At 34.2% G+C, this 20978-nt stretch overlaps 1 protein-coding gene across 2 annotated transcripts in view; it reads left to right on the forward strand.

Moving 5' to 3' along the window:
• Positions 1–20978, forward strand: part of LOC145291416 (activating signal cointegrator 1 complex subunit 3-like) — a 958449-nt gene that overhangs the window by 143077 nt on the left and 794394 nt on the right. For both annotated transcript variants that reach the window (XM_080137231.1, XM_080137232.1), the window contains exon 30: positions 15131–15273. In XM_080137231.1, the coding sequence (XP_079993357.1) occupies positions 15131–15273 (143 nt within the window). The remainder of the gene's footprint in view (positions 1–15130; positions 15274–20978) is intronic.

The raw sequence follows: 20978 nt of genomic DNA on the forward strand, positions 1-20978 counted from the left end.
CAGATTTTCAGCAGATGCGAATATATGGAAGTTGTAAGTATGTTTCCACTTCTAATGAAGATATCTTCAGCTTTCGTTTAAAAATCACGAAGTTATATTTTGCATTACAGAGTATCGGTTCAGTTTTTGTATTTATTATTGCAAAACTAAGGAAGAGACAGCTATTGCTATGTAATGTAGATAGCTGTAAATCTAAGTACAGACTATAGTTAATAAGTATTTACCTGGGTAAGGATAAAATAATGCATGCCTCGGCGGGAGAAATGTGTAGATGTTTAGTGATAATGACCTCCAATCGGTCAGCGTGCAAAGTTTAAGGGCTAAGGATCTCCTTCCACGGCGTGTGTAATGTATGAGTGTTAGTAGCAGATTGGGGAGTAGAGTAGACTGTTAGTTTTAGGAGAGGATTAACTTACAGGGTACAGTTGAATTAATTTTTAGAATTTATAATCAAGTAAAGTTTATTTACAGAAAAAATAAAAAAAATTAATTTTTATTTTTTTTTATTTTTTACTTATTTAACATGCAAATCAGACAATGGCAGTCGTCTTGGAGGAAAAGAATATATTGGATATACGTAGCACGCAAGAGGGGAGTGTTTGTACCGTAATGAGAAACTATTAGTAAATGGCGCGTCGGAATTCGTAGTTAAAGACAGTCAATTAGATCAGGCACAAAGCATTGTGTATCTATTCAGAAATAGTCTTAGCGACGTATCTAAGATCACTGTATATTTCAGGTACAAATATAATTGAAAGTAAGGCAAACTATATTCTGTGGTTTGTTATAGACAGCAAGGAAGCCACATTTTCAGTACAAGCGAGTTTATAGTAATTGTAGATATTAAGTGCATTACTTAAATAAAGTCGTATCTTCTTCTAATGTAGGAAAAAATAAGTCCAGGTTTCTAATAAATTCTGGGATTTGCTTTGCATAGGCTTTTTTTTTTTTTCGCTAGTTTACTTGGAATATAAGAGTGAAACAGTGTTTTGCCTATAACAAGGGAGGGGGGTATAACGAATTTCAGCTTTAGTCAAGATAAGGTTTACAAAAAAAAAAGAAAGACAAATAAAGATGATAAATAAATTCAAATAAAACAAAACTAAAGAAAAACAGAAATAAACAAACATGTATACATTTCTTAGAAGTAAGATGAATTTTAAAAAATAGTGCTTAACGTTTGTTTAGGCACCCTGGACGCCAGCCCGTTTCTGATTTTATATGAATATTTTATTAATATGTCAACATAAATAAGGATTATAAACACTGGTGAAGCATTTTTTTTTCTGTGATTTTGACATTGTACAATAGTAAAACAATTTTGTGTGTAAAATTATGTCAGTTTAAAAGTTGGACATAAATAGCATCTAAATTTGCAAACAAAAATTTGACTAGCAAATTTTTGTTTTTTTATTGTTCTACCATGTTATTGGCAATAAACTAATATACTTTGCTACAATTTAGTTTTCAAACTTAATCTTATTCAGCAGCTTGCACATTTCAAAATAAACACCTATAAATAAATTATCTAACTGGAATAACTTCTTATAATAAGAGTTAATGTTGCTTATTTGCTTTGTCAGCTTTGATACTGAGCTTAAAAAAAAAGGCATGTTCATAGAGCATATACATATTTATAAAATAATGGATCCCAGGCAACCTCGGGTAAGTACAGCTTGTTTATATTATTAATGAAACATCAATCTCCAGATCAAATTCTGTTAAATATTTCATCTGACAGTTCGTAAAATTGCATCTTTTTATGTATTTATTATACATCTGGGGCAACACCCGTCAAGACAATATCAACTTTGTGGTGGTTTGTTTTGTATATTTTTACTTTTAGATAAACATACAAACATACATACAGAACTGGCATCTTAAGAAGATTTCCATCATTCCAGTAATTATAGGAGCAAGTGGACTCATAGAAAAGAATTTCAAAAACTATCTAACAAATATATCCAGTGAAGAAAGTACAAGATAAATTCAAACAATTGCATTTAAAAGGACGGTCAGAATCTTAAAAAGATTTCTCGGTTGGAATACCTGAGGTAGCAGGTGAATGTTAGGCATCCGTTAGAATGTTCCATCGCTAGCTTGAAAAAAAAAAAACGGATAAGAAAAAAACAAAAACTAAAAAAAATAAAAAACAGAGCTATAAAACTTGACATAATGGTATGGGACAAGAAGGAGAAAGAAGCAACCTTAGTAGAAGTTAGTGTCCCCAATGATGCTGGGTTAAACAGAACTGAAAGGGAAAAGATAATGAAATATGAAAGTCTTATATACAACATGAAAAGAAACTGGAATCTTAGGAAGATCTCTATCATTCCAGTAATTATAGAAGCGACTGAACTCAAAAAAGAATTTCCAAAACTACTTGGCAAATATACCCGGTGAAAACGAGATATAAACAATTGCACTTAAAGAGACAAAATCCTTAAAAGATCACTTGATTGGAATGTATGAGATAGTGAGTGAATGTCTGGCATCCAGTAGGATGCCCCCATCCCCAGCTAGAACAAGACGCAACTAATGCATGCTACACCACTACTCAACTGACATACACTGCACCGGCAGACACAACTGGCCCACGCTGCACCGGCAGACACAACTGGCCCACGCTGCACCGGCAGACACAACTGGCCCACGCTGCACCGGCAGACACAACTGGCCCACGCTGCACCGGCAGACACAACTGGCCCACGCTGCACCGGCAGACACAACTGGCCCACGCTACACCGGCAGACACAACTGGCCCACGCTGCACCGGCAGACACAACTGGCCCACGCTGCACCGGCAGACACAACTGGCCCACGCTGCACCGGCAGACACAACTGGCCCACGCCGCACCGGCAGACACAACTGGCCCACGCCACACAACCAGACGCAACTTGCCCACGCCACACCGCCAGACGCAACTGGCCCACGCCACACCGCCAGATGCAACTGGCCTACACTACATTGCCCGACGCAACTGGCCCACACTACACTGCCAGACGCAACTGACCCACGCTACACTGCCCCGGCACAACTGACCCACGCTACACCGCCAGACGCAACTGGCCCACATTTCATCACCAGACAAAACTAGCCCACACTAAAACGTTCATTATTACAAAACAAAAAAAAAAAGAAAATATCTGGGTAGAATTGTAACTTAAATCGTTTCTATAACTTAATGACACCTATCTAAAAAATCAGACTTGATTCATAATTTAATCTTTTCACAAGGATTTTATTTATTTTATTTTTTTAATGAAGTCATTTCAAGTCAGCATTTTTTTTTTTTTTTTGAGTAAATTTTATTTTCTAAGACACAGCAGATTTACATGAACTAACATAATCTCAGGCATTGCCAGATCAGGTCAACCAATATATATAAAATACATACATATATCTAGTAGCAGGCCGGCTGGCATTGCCCAGTCATAAAATATAAAATATGCTTAAATATTGTCATTTGATTAATACAGATTTCATATTTATTATTATACTAGCCTGGGTGCCCAGCATTGCCTGGCGTTGCTCGGGTGTTTGGAGGTGTGTGTTGAGCAAAAAAAAAAAATTGTAGTAGGCAAGCAGGCTTAAACCTGTGACGCGAAGGCAGAAAAGAAAGTGGGTGTGTGTAAGCGTGTTAGTTGAGCAAAAAAAAAAAAAAGTGGTAGTAGTCAAGCTCAAACCCGTACTGCGAAGGAGGAAAAGAAAGTGAAAAAAAAAAAAGTGACCCGTTAGCTGTTGCGCCCATCGCCAAACTGGAAGTGACATGGGTTTAAATTAAGGCTAGACAATCAAAAAGACTTTCGAAAATATTGGCGAAAAAAGCGCCCCCTCACTGTAGATATGTGCCCAGTTGAGGGTGAAGGAATTGATGTTTTTGGCCAATTTTTCGATATTTGTTGTCCGAAGGGTCGAGCTTGAAAATGACGCTGATCTCATGAAAATCCGTCGCGTCTGTCAAAAGCTTTTGCAAGACAAACAAACATACATACATTCATACATAGATTTAAACAGAAAGGTGAGATTTATATTATAGATTATACTAGCGGGGTACCCGGCATTGCCTGGGTGTTTGTAGGTGTGTGGAGGGGGGGGGGTAAAAAAAAAGTTTTGATAAGTAGGTAGGATTGAACCCGGAGTGTTGAGGCGAAAGTAGAAAAAGTGTGAAAAAACCTGACAACTTACCCACTCGTCCACAAAAGGAGAGTAACTAAACAGAGTTTAATTTTAACGGTTAAAAAGTTAAATTGGCAGGTGTGTGATTTTAATGATCACGCCATAGAAGTCCCGCAGTGAACATTTACTGCGAAACAGTTTTTCTGGTTTCGTTTCTCAACTTTTTGTTTCGCCAAAATGTTGGGAGGAAACCAACTCCCCTCAAAGAGGAGAGTGTCCATATGAATAGCAATTGTCTGATATAAGTATTTTACCCCACATTGATCAAACGCCCATTGCTTTCTGGACGTTCCCGGCTTTCATGCCAGGAACTGCACCTTCGCTTCTGATCAGTTTCGCTTTTATATGAAAAAGCCGAATCAACACGAGAGGCGCCGAAATAGCAAAAATCGTGTAAAATTTGACGTAAATAAATCTAGACGCGCGTTCGCAAATCATAGATATTATTTAGGGGGTATATAAACACTTCTAAGCGATAGTACCCCCCCTTCCAGGAACCAACACGTTTTGCCTTTTATACATATATAGATTGGTCCTATTATACAGTAATAATTTTAAAAGATTTTTTTTAAAAATGACTCGTGCGCCATCACCTAGAACTGAAACGAAAACGTTTAGCTTTACTTTTTCCTTTGATGTTAATGCCTGAGTTTTGAAGACATGTTTGCTGCAAGGCTAAAAAGTAAAACATAAACCAATAGCTATCATGTTACACATGCGTATTCATAATACTGTCGTTCGACCATCGCTTGGCAAATTCCATTTTTCTAATAGTCACGCTTTTGCACCGATTTTCCACAGCTAAAACCTAAATATAAAGTTTCACATGGGATCGAATGCCCTATATATTAAGCTATCTGTCGACCAAAAACTAACAGAGGAGTTTGGTATGCAAAATGTTTTAAACAAATATACATACGCATACATAAATATATAAAGAAAGAGGTTTGTGTTTACTATAATCTTTTTACACAAATATTACACAAGTATAAATCATGTAGAATATCTGCATGAATATAATTACACGTAATAGTTAACTAAATATGATCATCTCATAAGAAAACCGAAAACACTAGTAGGGAATTAATTAAAATGAATGTTTAAAAGAATATGCAAATTAGCTAGATCTTTTACAGATGAATGCAATTCCATGACCCATATGTAACAAAGTTGTATTTTCTTTTTAAATAAATAAAAAAAAGGGTTTTTATTATGAATATTAATACACAAAAATAACCAAAAGTGAATTGAAACTGTTTTCCACAATCATATATCCGCTCATATGTACTAAGAGAAACTCTCAAATAAACACCTACTACTATTTTCCAAAGTCAGGAGAGATATTATTTTTAAATAATTAAGAGTTACTTCCCCTATATTTTACAGATATTTTGGAAACAATTTTTTTCTTTTTAATTTTTGGACTAAAAAAGAGACACTTCATTAATGGCAACATTATTATTTACAGTATATTCTATTTATTTATTTACTCTTATTCACCTCAAACAATTGTGGTTTAAGAAATTTCATGGTGGCGACGAGAGTCTTGAAGATGAGTGTAGTGGCCGGCAATAGGATGTTAACAACAATCAATTAAGAGCCTTAGTTGAAGTCAATCCGCATACAACTGTTCGAGAACTTGCTTCTAAATTAGATGTAACGTATACAATGACTTTGAGCCACTTGAGAGAGATTGGGAAGACAAAAAACGTGATAAATAAGTGCCTCACGAATTAACCAACAACCAAAAGAAACGCCGTTATGAAGTGTCATCTTCCCTTCTTGTACGCAACAAGAATGACCCGTTTCTTGACCGAATTGTGACTTGCGATGAAAATGGGTTCTTTATGACAACCGGCAATGCTCAACTCAGTGGCTAGATGCCGATGAAGCTCATGACACTTCTCAAAGCCAGAGTTGTACCAAAAGAAGGGGCTATTATTTGGGATTATATCTATCTACAGGAACACTATGTAGGGAGTTGAGTAGCAAGATATCTGAACACATTGTATTTAAACTTTTGCAGGAGACCAGGAGAGAATTCTAAAGTTGAGCAGTTCAAGGGAATAAACTATTTAAAGAGAGGGACAACAGAGGACTCCTTTAAACAATGAGAGAAACAGGACTAAGACGGATCGCACTCAGTTTAATAACAACAGCAGAAATTGAATCGGAACTGGAAAATTTAGACTGATCAAGATCAGAAAGCACTCTCGCAACCATTGTTTGATGATAATTACAGAATCAAAAGACTGATCAGTTTTTAAAGAAAAATCAGAAAGAACAGCACCAGATTCATTAAGAGAAGAATTGTCTGCAAATACATGAGCAAAGAGATCAGTTAAATTTTTTTAAAAGATGAAATAGCCTGAAGACCATTAAATAGAAGATGGATACTAGACTTGCCACTCTTAATAAAACTATTTTGATTCTTTGAAAATTACAAGAGTCAACTTTTTGAGATGAGATAGTTACAAATCCTTTAAGGATAGCTAGACTTAGTCTCAGAGATTGCATGCCTGCATGCATTGCGAGCTCTTCTGTCTTGAAGCCTTTGAACCATCCGACTATACTGATTAAAGTAATGATTACGATGGGCAATAAGCAGAGGTGAAAACAGAAAGGAGAATGAAATTTGGTTTGAAACTGACAATGAAGAATGAAGGTCACAATTCCACCAAGAAGCTCTTTGGCAGCATCATTCAGAGACATACCAAAGATAGGACTCCATGGAACGTCACATAGGAAGCTGCAAAACCCATTCCAATCAACCTTCATGTAGTTAAATATTTTTCTATGGAAAGGGACGATCGATAAAAGACTTCACAGAAAAATAAATCTCAACATCAACAACAGCATGATCAGAAGAACCCAATGGAGGAGAAAAGGAAATAAAACATGAGTTCAGAACAGAAGTGAGAAAACAAAAAAACAAGTAAGGATGGTTGATGAAGGTCATTATGAGGACAGTGTGTAGAGAAGGTGACAATTTGGGACAAGTCACGAGCTAGAGAAAAATTAAAATTTCTCCAGCTTGATCTGTGCGATTTTAGTGAGGAAGCCAGTCAGAATTATGATCACTGACATCACCAAAATAAATAAGTTTAGTTTTAACATTCTTCACTGATGCCAAATTGGATTATATTACAATTGTCACCAGATTTATATCTTTATTCACTAAACCTTTTCTCCACTCACTTCATCGTTATCATCTTTATTTGATACTTAACTTCCTCATTTCAACCACCATGTCACTTCTCTCTTGGAAGCCCCATGTGTCCATCTACATCTGACCTGTTACCTCGAACAGTGAATCCCTCAGTTTCTTCCACTGTTCTTCCACACTTTTTAAAATTTTTGATCTGGTAACTGAAAATTCAAGAACTTTTCAATTTAAAATCACAAGTAACTGGCTTTTGCTATGTTGCAATTTATTCAAGCCATAAATAGCTATGACAAGAGAATATTCTTATCATTGTTTTGACTCTCAAGTATATATCCGACGCAGTTAATCACTCTAGAACCACATCACTCTATCTAAAAACATATAAGATATTAACTGACATACTAGAGAGTCAAAATGATAAAAAGAATATTCACTTGTCATAACCCTAGTCACAAACTATTAACCGCAACATGCCAATTGACCTAACCTTGAATACTCCAAAATATATTTTAAAAATATATTTAAAAAGACAACGTATGAAAATAAAAAATGTATATGGAGCATTTATTTTACAGCACGTATTGCAAATGTCATATTTGCAAACACAATGTTTTCTATTTTCATTGAAAATATATTTTTATATTTTTTTGTTTTTGTTGTGGTCCTGTTTAGGTGGTCACAATATTAAAGTGAAAGAGTCCTGGTGTTCACTGCGGGCAGTTAAACTACACGTGTGCTCTCAGCTCGATGGCAGAATGTCTGGCTTACATAGTGCCAGATGAATCCATACTATCATATAATAGGGGTGGGTGTTAACTACCCCCAGAACACCCCACCCTCCGAAGATTTATTTCCCCAAAATATAGTTTTTCTTTCTCGGGTTGACATTATTTTTTCACTTTTGGCCAACATAACAGGAATTGAATCAGGATCAGAAGCCTTAGACTGGTCAAGACCAGAAAGAACCCTAGCAACCATCTGTGAAGGTTTTCAAATGAAAAACTTAAACTTGTGAATAAGTGTTAATATAACTTTTAATATTTAAAACAGACCCCTATCTTTTTTTTTTTTTTTTTTTTTAACGTCACTTTTCCCTTGTTCAGGGATCGGATGTTTTGTGATATTATACAAGCTTTATCCATTTAAAAAATAATGTATTTCTTGATAGAAATGGATAATAAACTTTATTGACTCGACACATCAAATACATTTAACATTCTTTTTCTTTATTCTATTGTTTTATTTGCTTTTAAACGCATGGACGAGTTGTATATTGCCCATTTTTAACTATGAACAATGTTTAAACTTTGATATTCTCATGTTTTCGCTTGTCCATCTGCCATATGTTTGAATTTCAAAGAGAATTTCTCTTTTTTAAAATTTATTTTATTTTATTTATCACCTTTACCGTAGACATCTATCATGTTATTACCGTTAAGTACAAGTAACGTTTTTAAAGAAAAGAATTAAAAACAACAACGCTCGCGTTCACATGTGTTTTGTTGTTTTTTTTTTGTTTTGTTTTTATATGTATATATATATATATATATATATATATATATATATATATATAGTCATTCGGATTTATTTTCTACATTTTAAAGATAAAACATTGAAGGCATGTAAAAAGTCAATTTTGGTGCCGGATATTATTTTTATATTTTCGTCCTTTTATGTGTTTTTTAAAAGAGAAATATTAATCTATTAAATAACACAAATTGTCTTTTTAAATGTCTTTAATATATATATATGTGTGTGTGTGTATATATATATATATATATATATATATATAGACGATTGCGAGCCTATCCTTGTTTTATCGTTATTTCCATGGCAGGTGCTCATCTGAACTCCAATCTCTGGTCCCCCCTCGCCAATCTTTCACGAAAAACACCCGTCTAGCTGAATCCACTGTGAAGAATTTTCTCCACTCTTTATTTGTGCTTAAATCAAAACGTGGATTCCATGAACAAAGCTTCTTTCTTAGAACTGCACGCCTGTGGAACTCTGTTCCGTCTGCCTGCTTCCTACTTGACTACAACCTGGATATCTTCAAGTTCAGCGTTAAAAAATTCCTAATGAACCGGCCCCCCCCCTTAAGTAAACGCTTCATTAAATCTCCACACTAACGTACTGTACTTGCAATAACCCTTATCCCTGAGTGGCTTCCGGGCCTTGATAAGTGGTGACCACCGTGTAAAAAAAAAAAAAAATACACTAGTTGGGAGATCCGACATTGTCTGGGATTGAATGAGCCTTAGACAAGTAAAAAGGTACAGTGACAAGGATGACTGCAGCCCCCTCTCAATTTTTTGAGTTGGCCTTGTGCCTAATTATTTATTTTTTGTTCAACATTTGTAATTTTCATATTTACAGAAAATAAAAACCTAAATGTTCCACCTGCCCATACTTGTAATCGAAATCATTGAAATCGCCTGTTTTTTAATCAAATCGATTGATTGCCTGCTCTAGGTAGGGGCGCTTCCCCCTTCAATGTACCGGGAGGAAGCTTTACAAGCTTCCCTGCAGTGATAGTCCACAATACATTGTGGTCTACATTACACTGAAGAGAATTTACTGTTGATTTTATAAAATTATCTGTAAATAATGGCTTCACTTAAACTTTATAATGCAAAAGTCAAGTTCAATTGTGCTCTAAAAAGAAACATTCATTTTGAATGTGCTCATGTCTCATAAAATAATCTACAGTTGATTTTATAGGCTGGGCCTTTCTACTTATGTGATGATAAAACTTCTCAAAAGCACTTTTGATGTTAGTTTGTATAAAAATTAACTTTGGTCAAAATTGGACTTTTTAATCAGATTTTTTGGATTATCAATTTTTGATACTTATCAGATGCATTCCAATACAAAACCTATGTAAGAACACTCCCAAACACATCAAGTACCTTCGTATTATATCTTTGTTACCATATTAATCAATGATATTTGCCATATATGTGTATTTCTGTGCAAGGATTCAGAATTTTCTATTAAAAACCTCATAAAATTAATGGTTTCCAATTACTCTGCTGAAAATGCATGTAAATATACTGGAATATCTTAAAAATGCCATGTATCCATTTAACAAAAATATGTTTGAGAACTCAAAATTGAATTGTATTGCATTTTATAAATAAGAAACTGAAATCTAATACTAGTATTGTTTTAAAATTAATATATTGAAAAATTCCTTTGGAATTATTGTAGAACAACACCTTTGGATAAACCCCACCCCCCTTCAAAATATAAGATTCTACCTTTTTTTAACAATTACATATGAACACTCTGAAAAACTTATCAAAAAGAATAAAAGAAAAAGACATTTTAGAATTTGGAGTGAGGGATCAGCTTTAAATTTCTTCTCTAATTCACACCAAACAAGGCATGTTGCCACTGAGATGTATTAGGAGCCATGCCTACAGCAATGCTTTACATAGGGAGTTCAATAGTAAGATGTCTGTTCACATTACATTTAAAATGTAAGAAATCGCATTTTTGCAGGGAAGAAAATTGTGAGCATTGTATTTGTTTTTACGTCTGTTTTACAGGACTGCTTTAAGAAATTGACTCTCAGATAATCCACGTTTCGATTGATGTACCCTCTGCTCTTCCTCAGGTGTATCTTGTTGAACTCAAGAATCTTTCTGTCAGGCACAAGAATCTGCATGCAAGGGTGTGTGATGTAGTTGATAGAGTACTTGCTAAGATTCAGTTGAAAGTTAACTCCTCTGGATGTTGAAGGTTCAATCCTCAGTACGGGTGATACTCAAAATACAATTGTGAATTGCTTAAGACTTCTACCCAGTTATGGCTGACAGAACAAGAGCATGCTACCTCTCTGGATTAAATAAAGAGTTTCATTCAAAATTCTGTGTAGATTATTGTAAATAGAGGTGAAAAAAAAATATTCCAGAGTTTGACAAAATACCAGATCTTTACTCCTCCCTTTATCTTTCAAATCCATACTTATCACTTAAATCTTGACCTTCCCCTGAGGATGGGGCCTGCTGACTTAACTGTTCTACATCTGCTAACCCAAGAAATCTTATCCATTCTTTTAATGTGACCAAACCAATGGAGTATCCTGTTCTGCATATATTTCCTTATACTGTCCAGATCTAATCTTCCTCTGAGATCATCAGATCTAAATCTGTCTTTAAAACTCACATTACATATCCATCGTTTCATTCTCATATCATTTCTCTTCATGTAATTAACAAGTTCTTAACTCGTACTGGTCAGAATTTACTTCCGTACAACATCACACAGTGCGCACAGGCCTGTTCAACAGCAGTAACGCTCAGTTTGTTAGTAATGGCCAAAGTTCTCTAAACTTACTCCATCCATTTCTAATTCTTGCAATTACACTAACACCTGTTCTTCAGCGGTATCACTAAGGTAACACTGTTGGTAACAAGAGATTTAGTTGCAGGATTTTGCCTCACTTGCACATAATACTGAATTGTAGATTTATAAAATGTAATCATCAAGGGAACTTGGTTTGTGACCCCTTTTTTTTTTTTGGAGTCTAGTCTTGTACACAGCTAATCAAAAACTGGCGTTGGCAGGGAAATCCAAGTTCAATTTCATTATGTATTTTTGTAAAAATGGACAGATTTCTTATTTGAAAAGTGATGACATATTATTTACAGATCATAATATATAGATGTAAGCAATTTAACTTTTTGAGATTATAGTCATATCAGGTTTTCTGCACAACCTGATGCAATTTGCTTCATAAAATGAAGAGCATTTCAATTTAGGTGAAAATAATCTATTCGCACGTACATTTTCATACTTGTATATGTATGTTTATTTTCTCAGAAAAACAAGATGGCCAAAGGCCAGGTCATTCACGTCCACTCTTGCCCAGCCCAAGCTAATACTACTGAATTTGTTGAACCAAATGAATGGCCCTCATAAAGTCAGTCTGTGTAATGCATTTTCTATTTCAAGTCAGCTTCAATTTCAGATGAGAAAAGTCAGAGACATAAGTCCTTAAATAATTGAAGCAATTCGTATTATTTAGATTTTTCAAACTACTATTCTCATCTGGAGTTTTATTTTCACACTGTTTTGTTCAATATAACCTCTGTCTTTCTTCAGGCGTATCTTGTCAAACTCTGGAATATTTTTGTCTAACCTCTATTTACAATAATCTACACAGAATTTTGAATGGAACTTTTTATTTAATCCAAAGAGGTAGCATGCTCTTATTCTGTCAGCCATGACTGGGTAGAAGTCTTAAGCAATTCACAATTGTATTTTGAGTATCACCCATACTGAGGATTGAACCTTCAACCTCTAGCAGAGTTAACTTTACAACTGAATTTTAGCAAGTACTCAAGTCAAAGAGAGTTGCAACCTTGATTGAAGTGAGTGTTCCTAATGATGGCAGTCTGAACAAAGCTGAAAGAGAGAAACAGACCAAATACCAAGGTCTCATGTATGATATGAAAAGAAACTGGAATCTTAAGGAGATATCAATCATACCAGTTATTATAGGTGCTACAGGGCTTATGAAGAAGAACCTGAAGTCCTACCTAACTAATATTCCTGGTGAACCAAGTGCAAAAGAGATCCAGACAATTGCACTTAAGGGAACAACGAGGATACTAAAAAGAGCTCTCGGTTGGTTTCAATAAAAAGCGGGGCAATGTTGGCAGCTGGTTTGGCTGCCCCATAAGAATCTTCAAAGGAAGAAAAATAATAACCCCCCCCCCCCCAAAAAAAAAGAAAAGATTTCTGAGTCTGACAAGACACACTTGAGGAAGATCAGAGGGTACATCAATGGAAACTTTGTGCAAATAACTCTTGCTGAGAACAATGATCTGATGAATCCAAATAATCAATCCTTATCTTAAAAACATAAAATTCAAACAATGTCGGCCGCTTGAAGTTTGCTAGAATATTTACATCATTCTGCAGTAGTTAATGGAAAGCACGTTGAACATCTCATCTAACTTTTGTGGTTTTCTTCTGTTTTAAAAATATTTTTCTTCACACCTGTTTGTAATTTCCAAAAGTTAGATAATAATCACATTTCGTTCATTCCGTTTGTCATTGGCAATCCTCTTATAATATTCTTCATCATTCAACTAACAATCTATCGATTTCATTAATCCTTATTCTCAAGTGGCTTTTAACCTTGATAAGTAGTAACTCATTAGTAAATGAAAAAAACAAATGTGCAAATTAATTGTATTGTCCACAACATCCGTTGTATCATATATTAGATTCCAGAATAAATTTTGCTCCTTCATATAATAAAAATAATTCACAATTGTATTAAGGACAACGAGTTTTGTCAAATGTAATCAAGTCTTACTTTATCAATCCTGTGCAACTCTTTGGTGTGGCGTGGACAGTTTAAAAATATTGCAGATATATGTAGGAAAATGGGACAGTGAAGAACTTGAATACCTACTGGAGAGAACTTAAATGCCTGCTAGACACTATCCTTGAGTGTCTAAGGTCTCTCTGTACAAAGGTTTGTCAGTATAACTTGGCATGAGGATACTTTTTTCCTACAAGTAAACCTTGACTAAATAATCAAAATTACATAATAGTCATGGCCCAAATAAGATCTCTTTAGTATAGCTTACCAAACATTGACTTTTACAAGGAATAGTGCACTTTCTCCAACTGATGTTACCGCAACTAATAGCACAAAGCTGGATACTCCACCAGACTAGAGGCATTCTTATTCTGGAATCTAGTAAGACCAGGAGAGCACGAGAAAGGTATACTATAACATATTTATATGGAGAGAGGAAAATTATGTTTCCAACTTCTTTACTCGGTCTTTTGAGAAGTAAAGGAGAACTTTACTGGAAAATTTGAATATTTGTGTATCCCTTATGGAGATCAAGTGTTAGCGCCTGGACGGGGGGGGGGGGGCTTTGATTTCTGAGAACTTTGATTGAAGTAAAATAAAACAAGTGGAAGGAAAACAGAGCTGGCAAACCTGACATAGTGATAGGAGACAAGAACGAGACAGTAGAAACCCTAGTAAAAGTCAGTGTCCCCCAATGATGCTGAGTTAAATGGAGCTAAAAGGGAAAAGATAACAAAATACTATTATTTTATGTATGAAATCAAAAGAAACTGGAATCTTAGGAAGATCTCCATCATTCCAGGAATTATAAGAGCAACAAGACTCATGAAAAAGAATTTTTTAAATTATCTGTGTTATATACCCAGTGAACCAAGTACAAAAGAGATGCATAGCAAGTGCTCATCTGAGATCCAATCAATGACCCCCCCCCCCGCATCACCAAACTTTCACAAAAAACACTCATCTAGCTGAAACACTATCAATAATTTCCTCCACTCTTTATCTGTGCCTAAACCTAAACGTCGATTCCATGAACAAAGCTTCTTTCTTAGAACTGCACTTCCGTTTGCCTGTTTTCCAGTTGACTACAGTTTGGTCATCTTCAAGTCCAATCTAAACAAATTCTTGATGAACCATCCCCTTAAGTAATCCAATTTACCAAATTTCCACTACTAATGATTACTACGATATTGTCCCATTGATTAATGTACACTCATTAACCCTTATCCTCAAGTGGCCTCTGGGCCTTGATAAGTGGTGACTCCTATGTAAAAAAAGCAAAAAAACAACTGCACTTGAAGAGATTGCTATAATCAACGACTACAGTTCACATTTGATGCATAAATAATAAAAAAATGATAAATTTGTAAAATATCTTTAAATAATAATATCCATATTTTTATTTATTTATTTTTTTTTTTTTGCTTCTGTTTCTCTTTTTCAGCCATCAAGACTCATTCATCCACAAAACCTGTCCTGATTTTTGTATCATCTCGACGACAAACACGTTTGACGGCTCAAGATTTGATTGGATTTCTTGCTGCTGAAGACAATCCCAAGCAGTGGCTTCACATGCCAGATCAAGAGGTAAGTGGTTTCATATATATATCTTAAACTTTTTTTTTTAATCTTATTTCATTCAGATAAGTGGCTTTTAACCTTCTTACCATCATGGCCAACCCTGTATCCAAAATTAGTTTATCAAAGTGAAATACTTTCTGAATTAGAAGTAAACAAAACTTAAAAACTGTATGTTTTTGTAATTTCATTGAACAAAGTAAAGTCATAGTCAAGGGCAACCTGAAGGTTCCCTTTTCATTAGCTACAACATCAAAATGTATGGGGGTGGGCATCACCCCTTTCCACAGATTACTCCACTTACCCTTAATCTTCATCTAATAATACTAAGTTTAGCAAAAGGGCATCAAGACCTTTTTTTTTTTTTTTTTTGGACTTTTTAGTATGACTCCATCAAGGATTGAACCTTCATCTTCCAGTCTATTAGTGGACATTGTTATGATTATGCTGAATGGGTTTATTGAAGAAACAGTGATAAAATATTTAATATATTAATTCTATCATCTAATTCATTAAATGCCTCTTGATATATGATGCCCCACTTCCTGTTTTAGAATGATTCATTTTGATAATGATTAATAATCTCAAAGGAAATGAATTAATGAAAGTTATGTCTGCAGTATTGAAAAGGACCAATCATGTCCTGATGAATTAATCAGATTGCTTCTTAGTTTTGTGTTTCGACCTTCATGTTATCCAGCGTCCTAAGATGTCGGGTGCAATCTTCATGAAGAAGAAAAAAAATATATTTCTGACAGTTGGGGAAATCAAGCAAAAGACAAACCCTACTTGTGAACCGAATTATTTCAAATCACAAATGAATCTATTGTATTTTAAAACAACAAAAAAAAAAGATATGCTAGCGAATCATTGGAAGTTGTAACACTTATGTGGGTTCAACGTACCATGTTCAATTTCTGTCAAGCTTTTTCACTTGGAAAATGTGTAATTAAATGGTAAGGCAGACTAACTCTTAATTGTTGGTAAGGAAACTCATATCAGAGAAAGAACTTTGAAATACCACATACAACCCAATGGTACAAGCACTAGTTTGAGAAGCATCAAGCTCTGTATCTTGACGCTGGCAGCAGAAGAATCATTTTGCTGGTATGATATGTTAGTATAGACGGCATATTTCAAATTGTTGTCATGGTCAACCTAGTAAATAAATGTTCATGGAAGCTCCTAAGTTTATTCTACATATAGTTATATGGATGGAAAGATTGATTTGCAAGATGAATCGATATTATTAATATTTTACATCTAGGTATCGTCTCCCTCTTCCCCAATGAGCCATTTAGCTATGGATAACGAATTGCACAGTGACGATGTGATTATACATGTGTTCAGATAAAGCTAGGAGACATTCACAACGGCTTGGCCAGCATTATTTTGCTGATTGTTTTTGTTTTAAGTCCAGTTTTCTATAATGCATGGCATTTTCATTATTTGCAAATGGCTGACATGAAAAGATGAAAAAAAATGACAGTTTACCGTTACTCATTCTCCTGCTACTGAACAAATTATCTTTTCCATTTGTTGAAACATTTTTGATTTCTTTTCTCAATTCAGGATGTCAAACAAACCCTTTTTTATATTTTAATGAATTAAATTTATCATTCAATGCTTTTCTCTCTCCATTTGTTATATTTAAAAGACATTAAAACATGTTTGTTGTTATTGTTGGACACAACTTGAATATTTGATATTTAACAATTGCAATTTGTACAATTTGTCATGAATTTCATGGAAATTGGACAAGTAACTTGATTAATACTTCAAAAATAAACTCTTTTCTTTTATTTTATAAAAAAAGGTTTATCTTTCATGTTTTCCTTAAAAACTTACCCATTATTGGTCTGTATGTGTCATTCATGTCAAGGAAGTGGTTTTAATTTCAGTTTTTTTAACTTACGTCACAAAAAATCTGTTTTATTATAAGATTCCATTTCTAATTTGTTGCCTGGTTAAAATTAATGTAAATTTATCCAAACAAGTTCTATGTTGACTTTCATATCATTAACATAGCATTTTATTTTTATTTTTAATAAATTGAGCTTTATTTTCAATCGAAAATTGTTTGCTTATTTGAATAGTGGAGTTGGGCTATTTGAAAAACGTTTTCAGAATTAGACAATTGCAGCCATTTTATTCCTGACGTTTGGAACTTGAAAAATAAGGAGAAAGTGTTTTAACTTTCAAGGAATAAATCACAGTGACAAAATATGGATATACTCAATTACAAAAAAAAAAAAATGTATTTGAAAGAAGTATTTCATAATTTGAAGTACATAAAAAAAACACAAAAGATGACAAGACAATTGCATTTAAATCACAAGATGGCTGACCAATTTCCTGTACCAAAGTTCATCCCACTTCCTCATATCTGAATCGTCCCTGACAATGCTTACATCACAACAAGAAGGCATCCAGACTTCTGCTACTTCAGCCTTATATATTTATATGGTAAGTACATATATTATTCTTTATCTATTTTTTGATATTTTATTCTAGTGATTTGATGACTTGAGCAAAATAAGAATGTTTTAACCTTTTTGTATTTGGATTATGAGCTTAGAAATAACTGTTTTATATTGTTAGAGAATTCAAATTGCTTTTGTATATAAAATGATGTGAGGAGTATACCTAGCAAAGATATGCAACTAGAGATCGCATATTTTGGCTGGGAGGATTATATAATTGTGAAAGAACTACATACAATACATAATTAAAGTAAAATAAATTTCTTGGGACTATTAAAATAATTTACAACTTTCCAATACTATTGATAATGTTTATCTATACATTTATTCATTTTTCAATTATCTCTTATGTTTGAATTTATGTTTTGAAACATGACCTAGATCATAAATACATGCTGTCACAACAAAGCCATAATTATTCTGTTAAAATGTTTTAAGTTCTATAAGAATGTCCAAATAGGTCAGTTGATAGAAACTCAGACTGAAAATATCAAGTTTTCAGTTTCGATTTCCAGTCATGGCATCTGTTTTATTTGTTGGGAATTCATTATTTACTATAAATGCAATATTTTCCATTTCTAAAGTAAAGTTGTTAAATTCTCTGTTATTTCAAAATAAGACAAAGTCTCCAATGTATTTTTTATGTTTACAATGACGGGCACAGACAAAATCTCTATGTAAAATATATTATTTTCAGAAATTAAAACTTTTAATATCAGCATTATTTCAAACTTGATTTTAAGTATAAAGTTTAAATTTACTTTTTTTTTTTAATAAATATTAACTGCAAACATTACTTTAGTTAAAACTAAATTAAAGCATACTCTCTCAGAACAGAACTTTCATCCAGGGCAGGGGGTCGATTATATCAAATTATATTGAAGTGCTTGGTGAATCCATCTTCAAGGCTGTATATGTTTTGCAGGGAGATTTCGCCATCCTTTCACATATGCGGTCTGGTACTTCCAGAGAGTGGCCCATCTGGTATTTGTCAGGCTCAATCTTAACTTTACAGATCTAATGAGAATCTGTTAAATTGTATATATTTAGTTTGGTAAATAAAGCATAGTTCCTCAAAGACGCATTTTTAAAAATTTTTACAAGTTAAAAAAACAAATCTTAATTGACTTCTGTAAATATTTGTACAAACATTTTTAAGATATATTTTCACTCCAAATACTTTTAATAACAATATGTATATATAATTATTTTATTTATTTTTTTGTCAGTTTTCTGGTAACTAAACAAATTGATGTTTGTAGAACATTTTCTGAGCGAAAAAAGTATTTAGAAACATAAAACTGAAAAAAAAAAAAAAGAAATGAAATTTTGGAATATGACATCTTCGTTCCATAAAATATTTTACAACTTAAAAAAACTAATCCTCATTGACTTCTATAAATATTGGTACAAACACTTTTAAAATATACTTTCACTCCAAATTATTTTAATAAAAATATGAATATATACTTATTTTACTTTTTTGTCAGTTTCCTGGTAACTAAAAAAAATTGATACTTGTAGTACATTTTCTTAGCGAAAAAAGTATTTACAAACATAAAACAAAAAAAGTAAATTTTAGAATATATCTTCAAGATTTTTCTGTGTTTGTTTTTTAATTAGGTTGAATTCTAAATAAAAACTCATTTTCTCATCGAAAAGTATTTTGAAACAAACTTAAAAAAAAAAATGGTTTTTCTGTGCAGTGCAAATTGGCAGATGGTTAACATCAATGTCTACCAGTCATTTGACAGCATTGCGAAGTTGATATGGAGTAAGCTTTTATTTGACATAACTCGTGGGTAATCTGACATTTAAGCTTTTGATGTTGACAGTCATCGAGTTAATGTTAATATTCCCAAGATGAAGTGTGACATCACGGGTGCTACCTTTCTCAACACATTGCCAATCCCAACATTGTTTCCATGGTCATCTTCATCTTCTCTTTTGGCCATGTTGTCATCACACGCATGCTGAGGGGTACACAGTGGTTCACAAGTATATAAAAATAAAATAAAACGGCACACAAAAAACACATTCTGCAAATATCACTTGCATTCTGGATGAGTGTGTGACACCATCGACCCTTTGAACACTAAGGTTCTCATTTATGTCTTCTGCTGATGCCATGTTCATCTGTTGTCATCAGCTCATCTCTTTCTACTCCGAACTATGATCTACATTCAACTGTGTCCAATTGGCAACTATTCTCGACTGTCACTGTCATCAACCATCGCATACACGACTGCCTCCAACTGTTCCTAACAGTTGTAAACCTCATTGTAACTCCTAAAAAGTGACCATAAACTAATTTTAAACTTTCTTTGTCTCAATCATTGCCACACCTTGACCAACCAACCAACCAACCAACCAACCTCAGCTTCCTTTTGTCTTCCTGTTCATTGTCTTTCCACTAACCCCATTTCCTATACCTTTGGTGACCTGATAAACTTATTTTCTCTTGTCTTTTGTCATATATCCTTTCCTCTTTCTCCCCCACTTCCCAACACAGGGGTGGGCAATAGCATCACAGGAGTACTGTTGTCACATTTGAGGAGGAACTGCTCAGAGAATACTTTCCTGCCTTGACTTGGTTCAAAAGGAGGAACTGCTCAGAGAATACTTTCCTGCCTTGACTTGGTTCAAAAGGAGGAACTGCTCAGAGAATACTTTCCTGCCTTGACTTGGTTCAAAAGGAGGAACTGCTCAGAGAATACTTTCCTGCCTTGACTTGGTTCAAAAGGAGGAACTGCTCAGAGAATACTTTCCTGCCTTGACTTGGTTCAAAAGGAGGAACTGCTCAGAGAATACTTTCCTGCCTTGACTTGGTTCAAAAGGAGGAACTGCTCAGAGAATACTTTCCTGCCTTGACTTGGTTCAAAAGGAGGAACTGCTCAGAGAATACTTTCCTGCCTTGACTTGGTTCAAAAGGAGGAACTGCTCAGAGAATACTTTCCTGCCTTGACTTGGTTCAAAAGGAGGAACTGCTCAGAGAATACTTTCCTGCCTTGACTTGGTTCAAAAGGAGGAACTGCTCAGAGAATACTTTCCTGCCTTGACTTGGTTCAAAAGGAGGAACTGCTCAGAGAATACTTTCCTGCCTTGACTTGGTTCAAAAGGAGGAACTGCTCAGAGAATACTTTCCTGCCTTGACTTGGTTCAAAACTAGCTTTGAAATCTAATGAATGATGTCCTATTGACCTTTCTCACAAAAAAAAAAAATCGCATTGC

Source organism: Euprymna scolopes, chromosome 12 (assembly GCF_053919585.1).
Source record: "Euprymna scolopes isolate OS-2025 chromosome 12, ASM5391958v1, whole genome shotgun sequence".
NCBI classification, from domain to species: Eukaryota; Metazoa; Mollusca; class Cephalopoda; order Sepiida; family Sepiolidae; genus Euprymna; species Euprymna scolopes.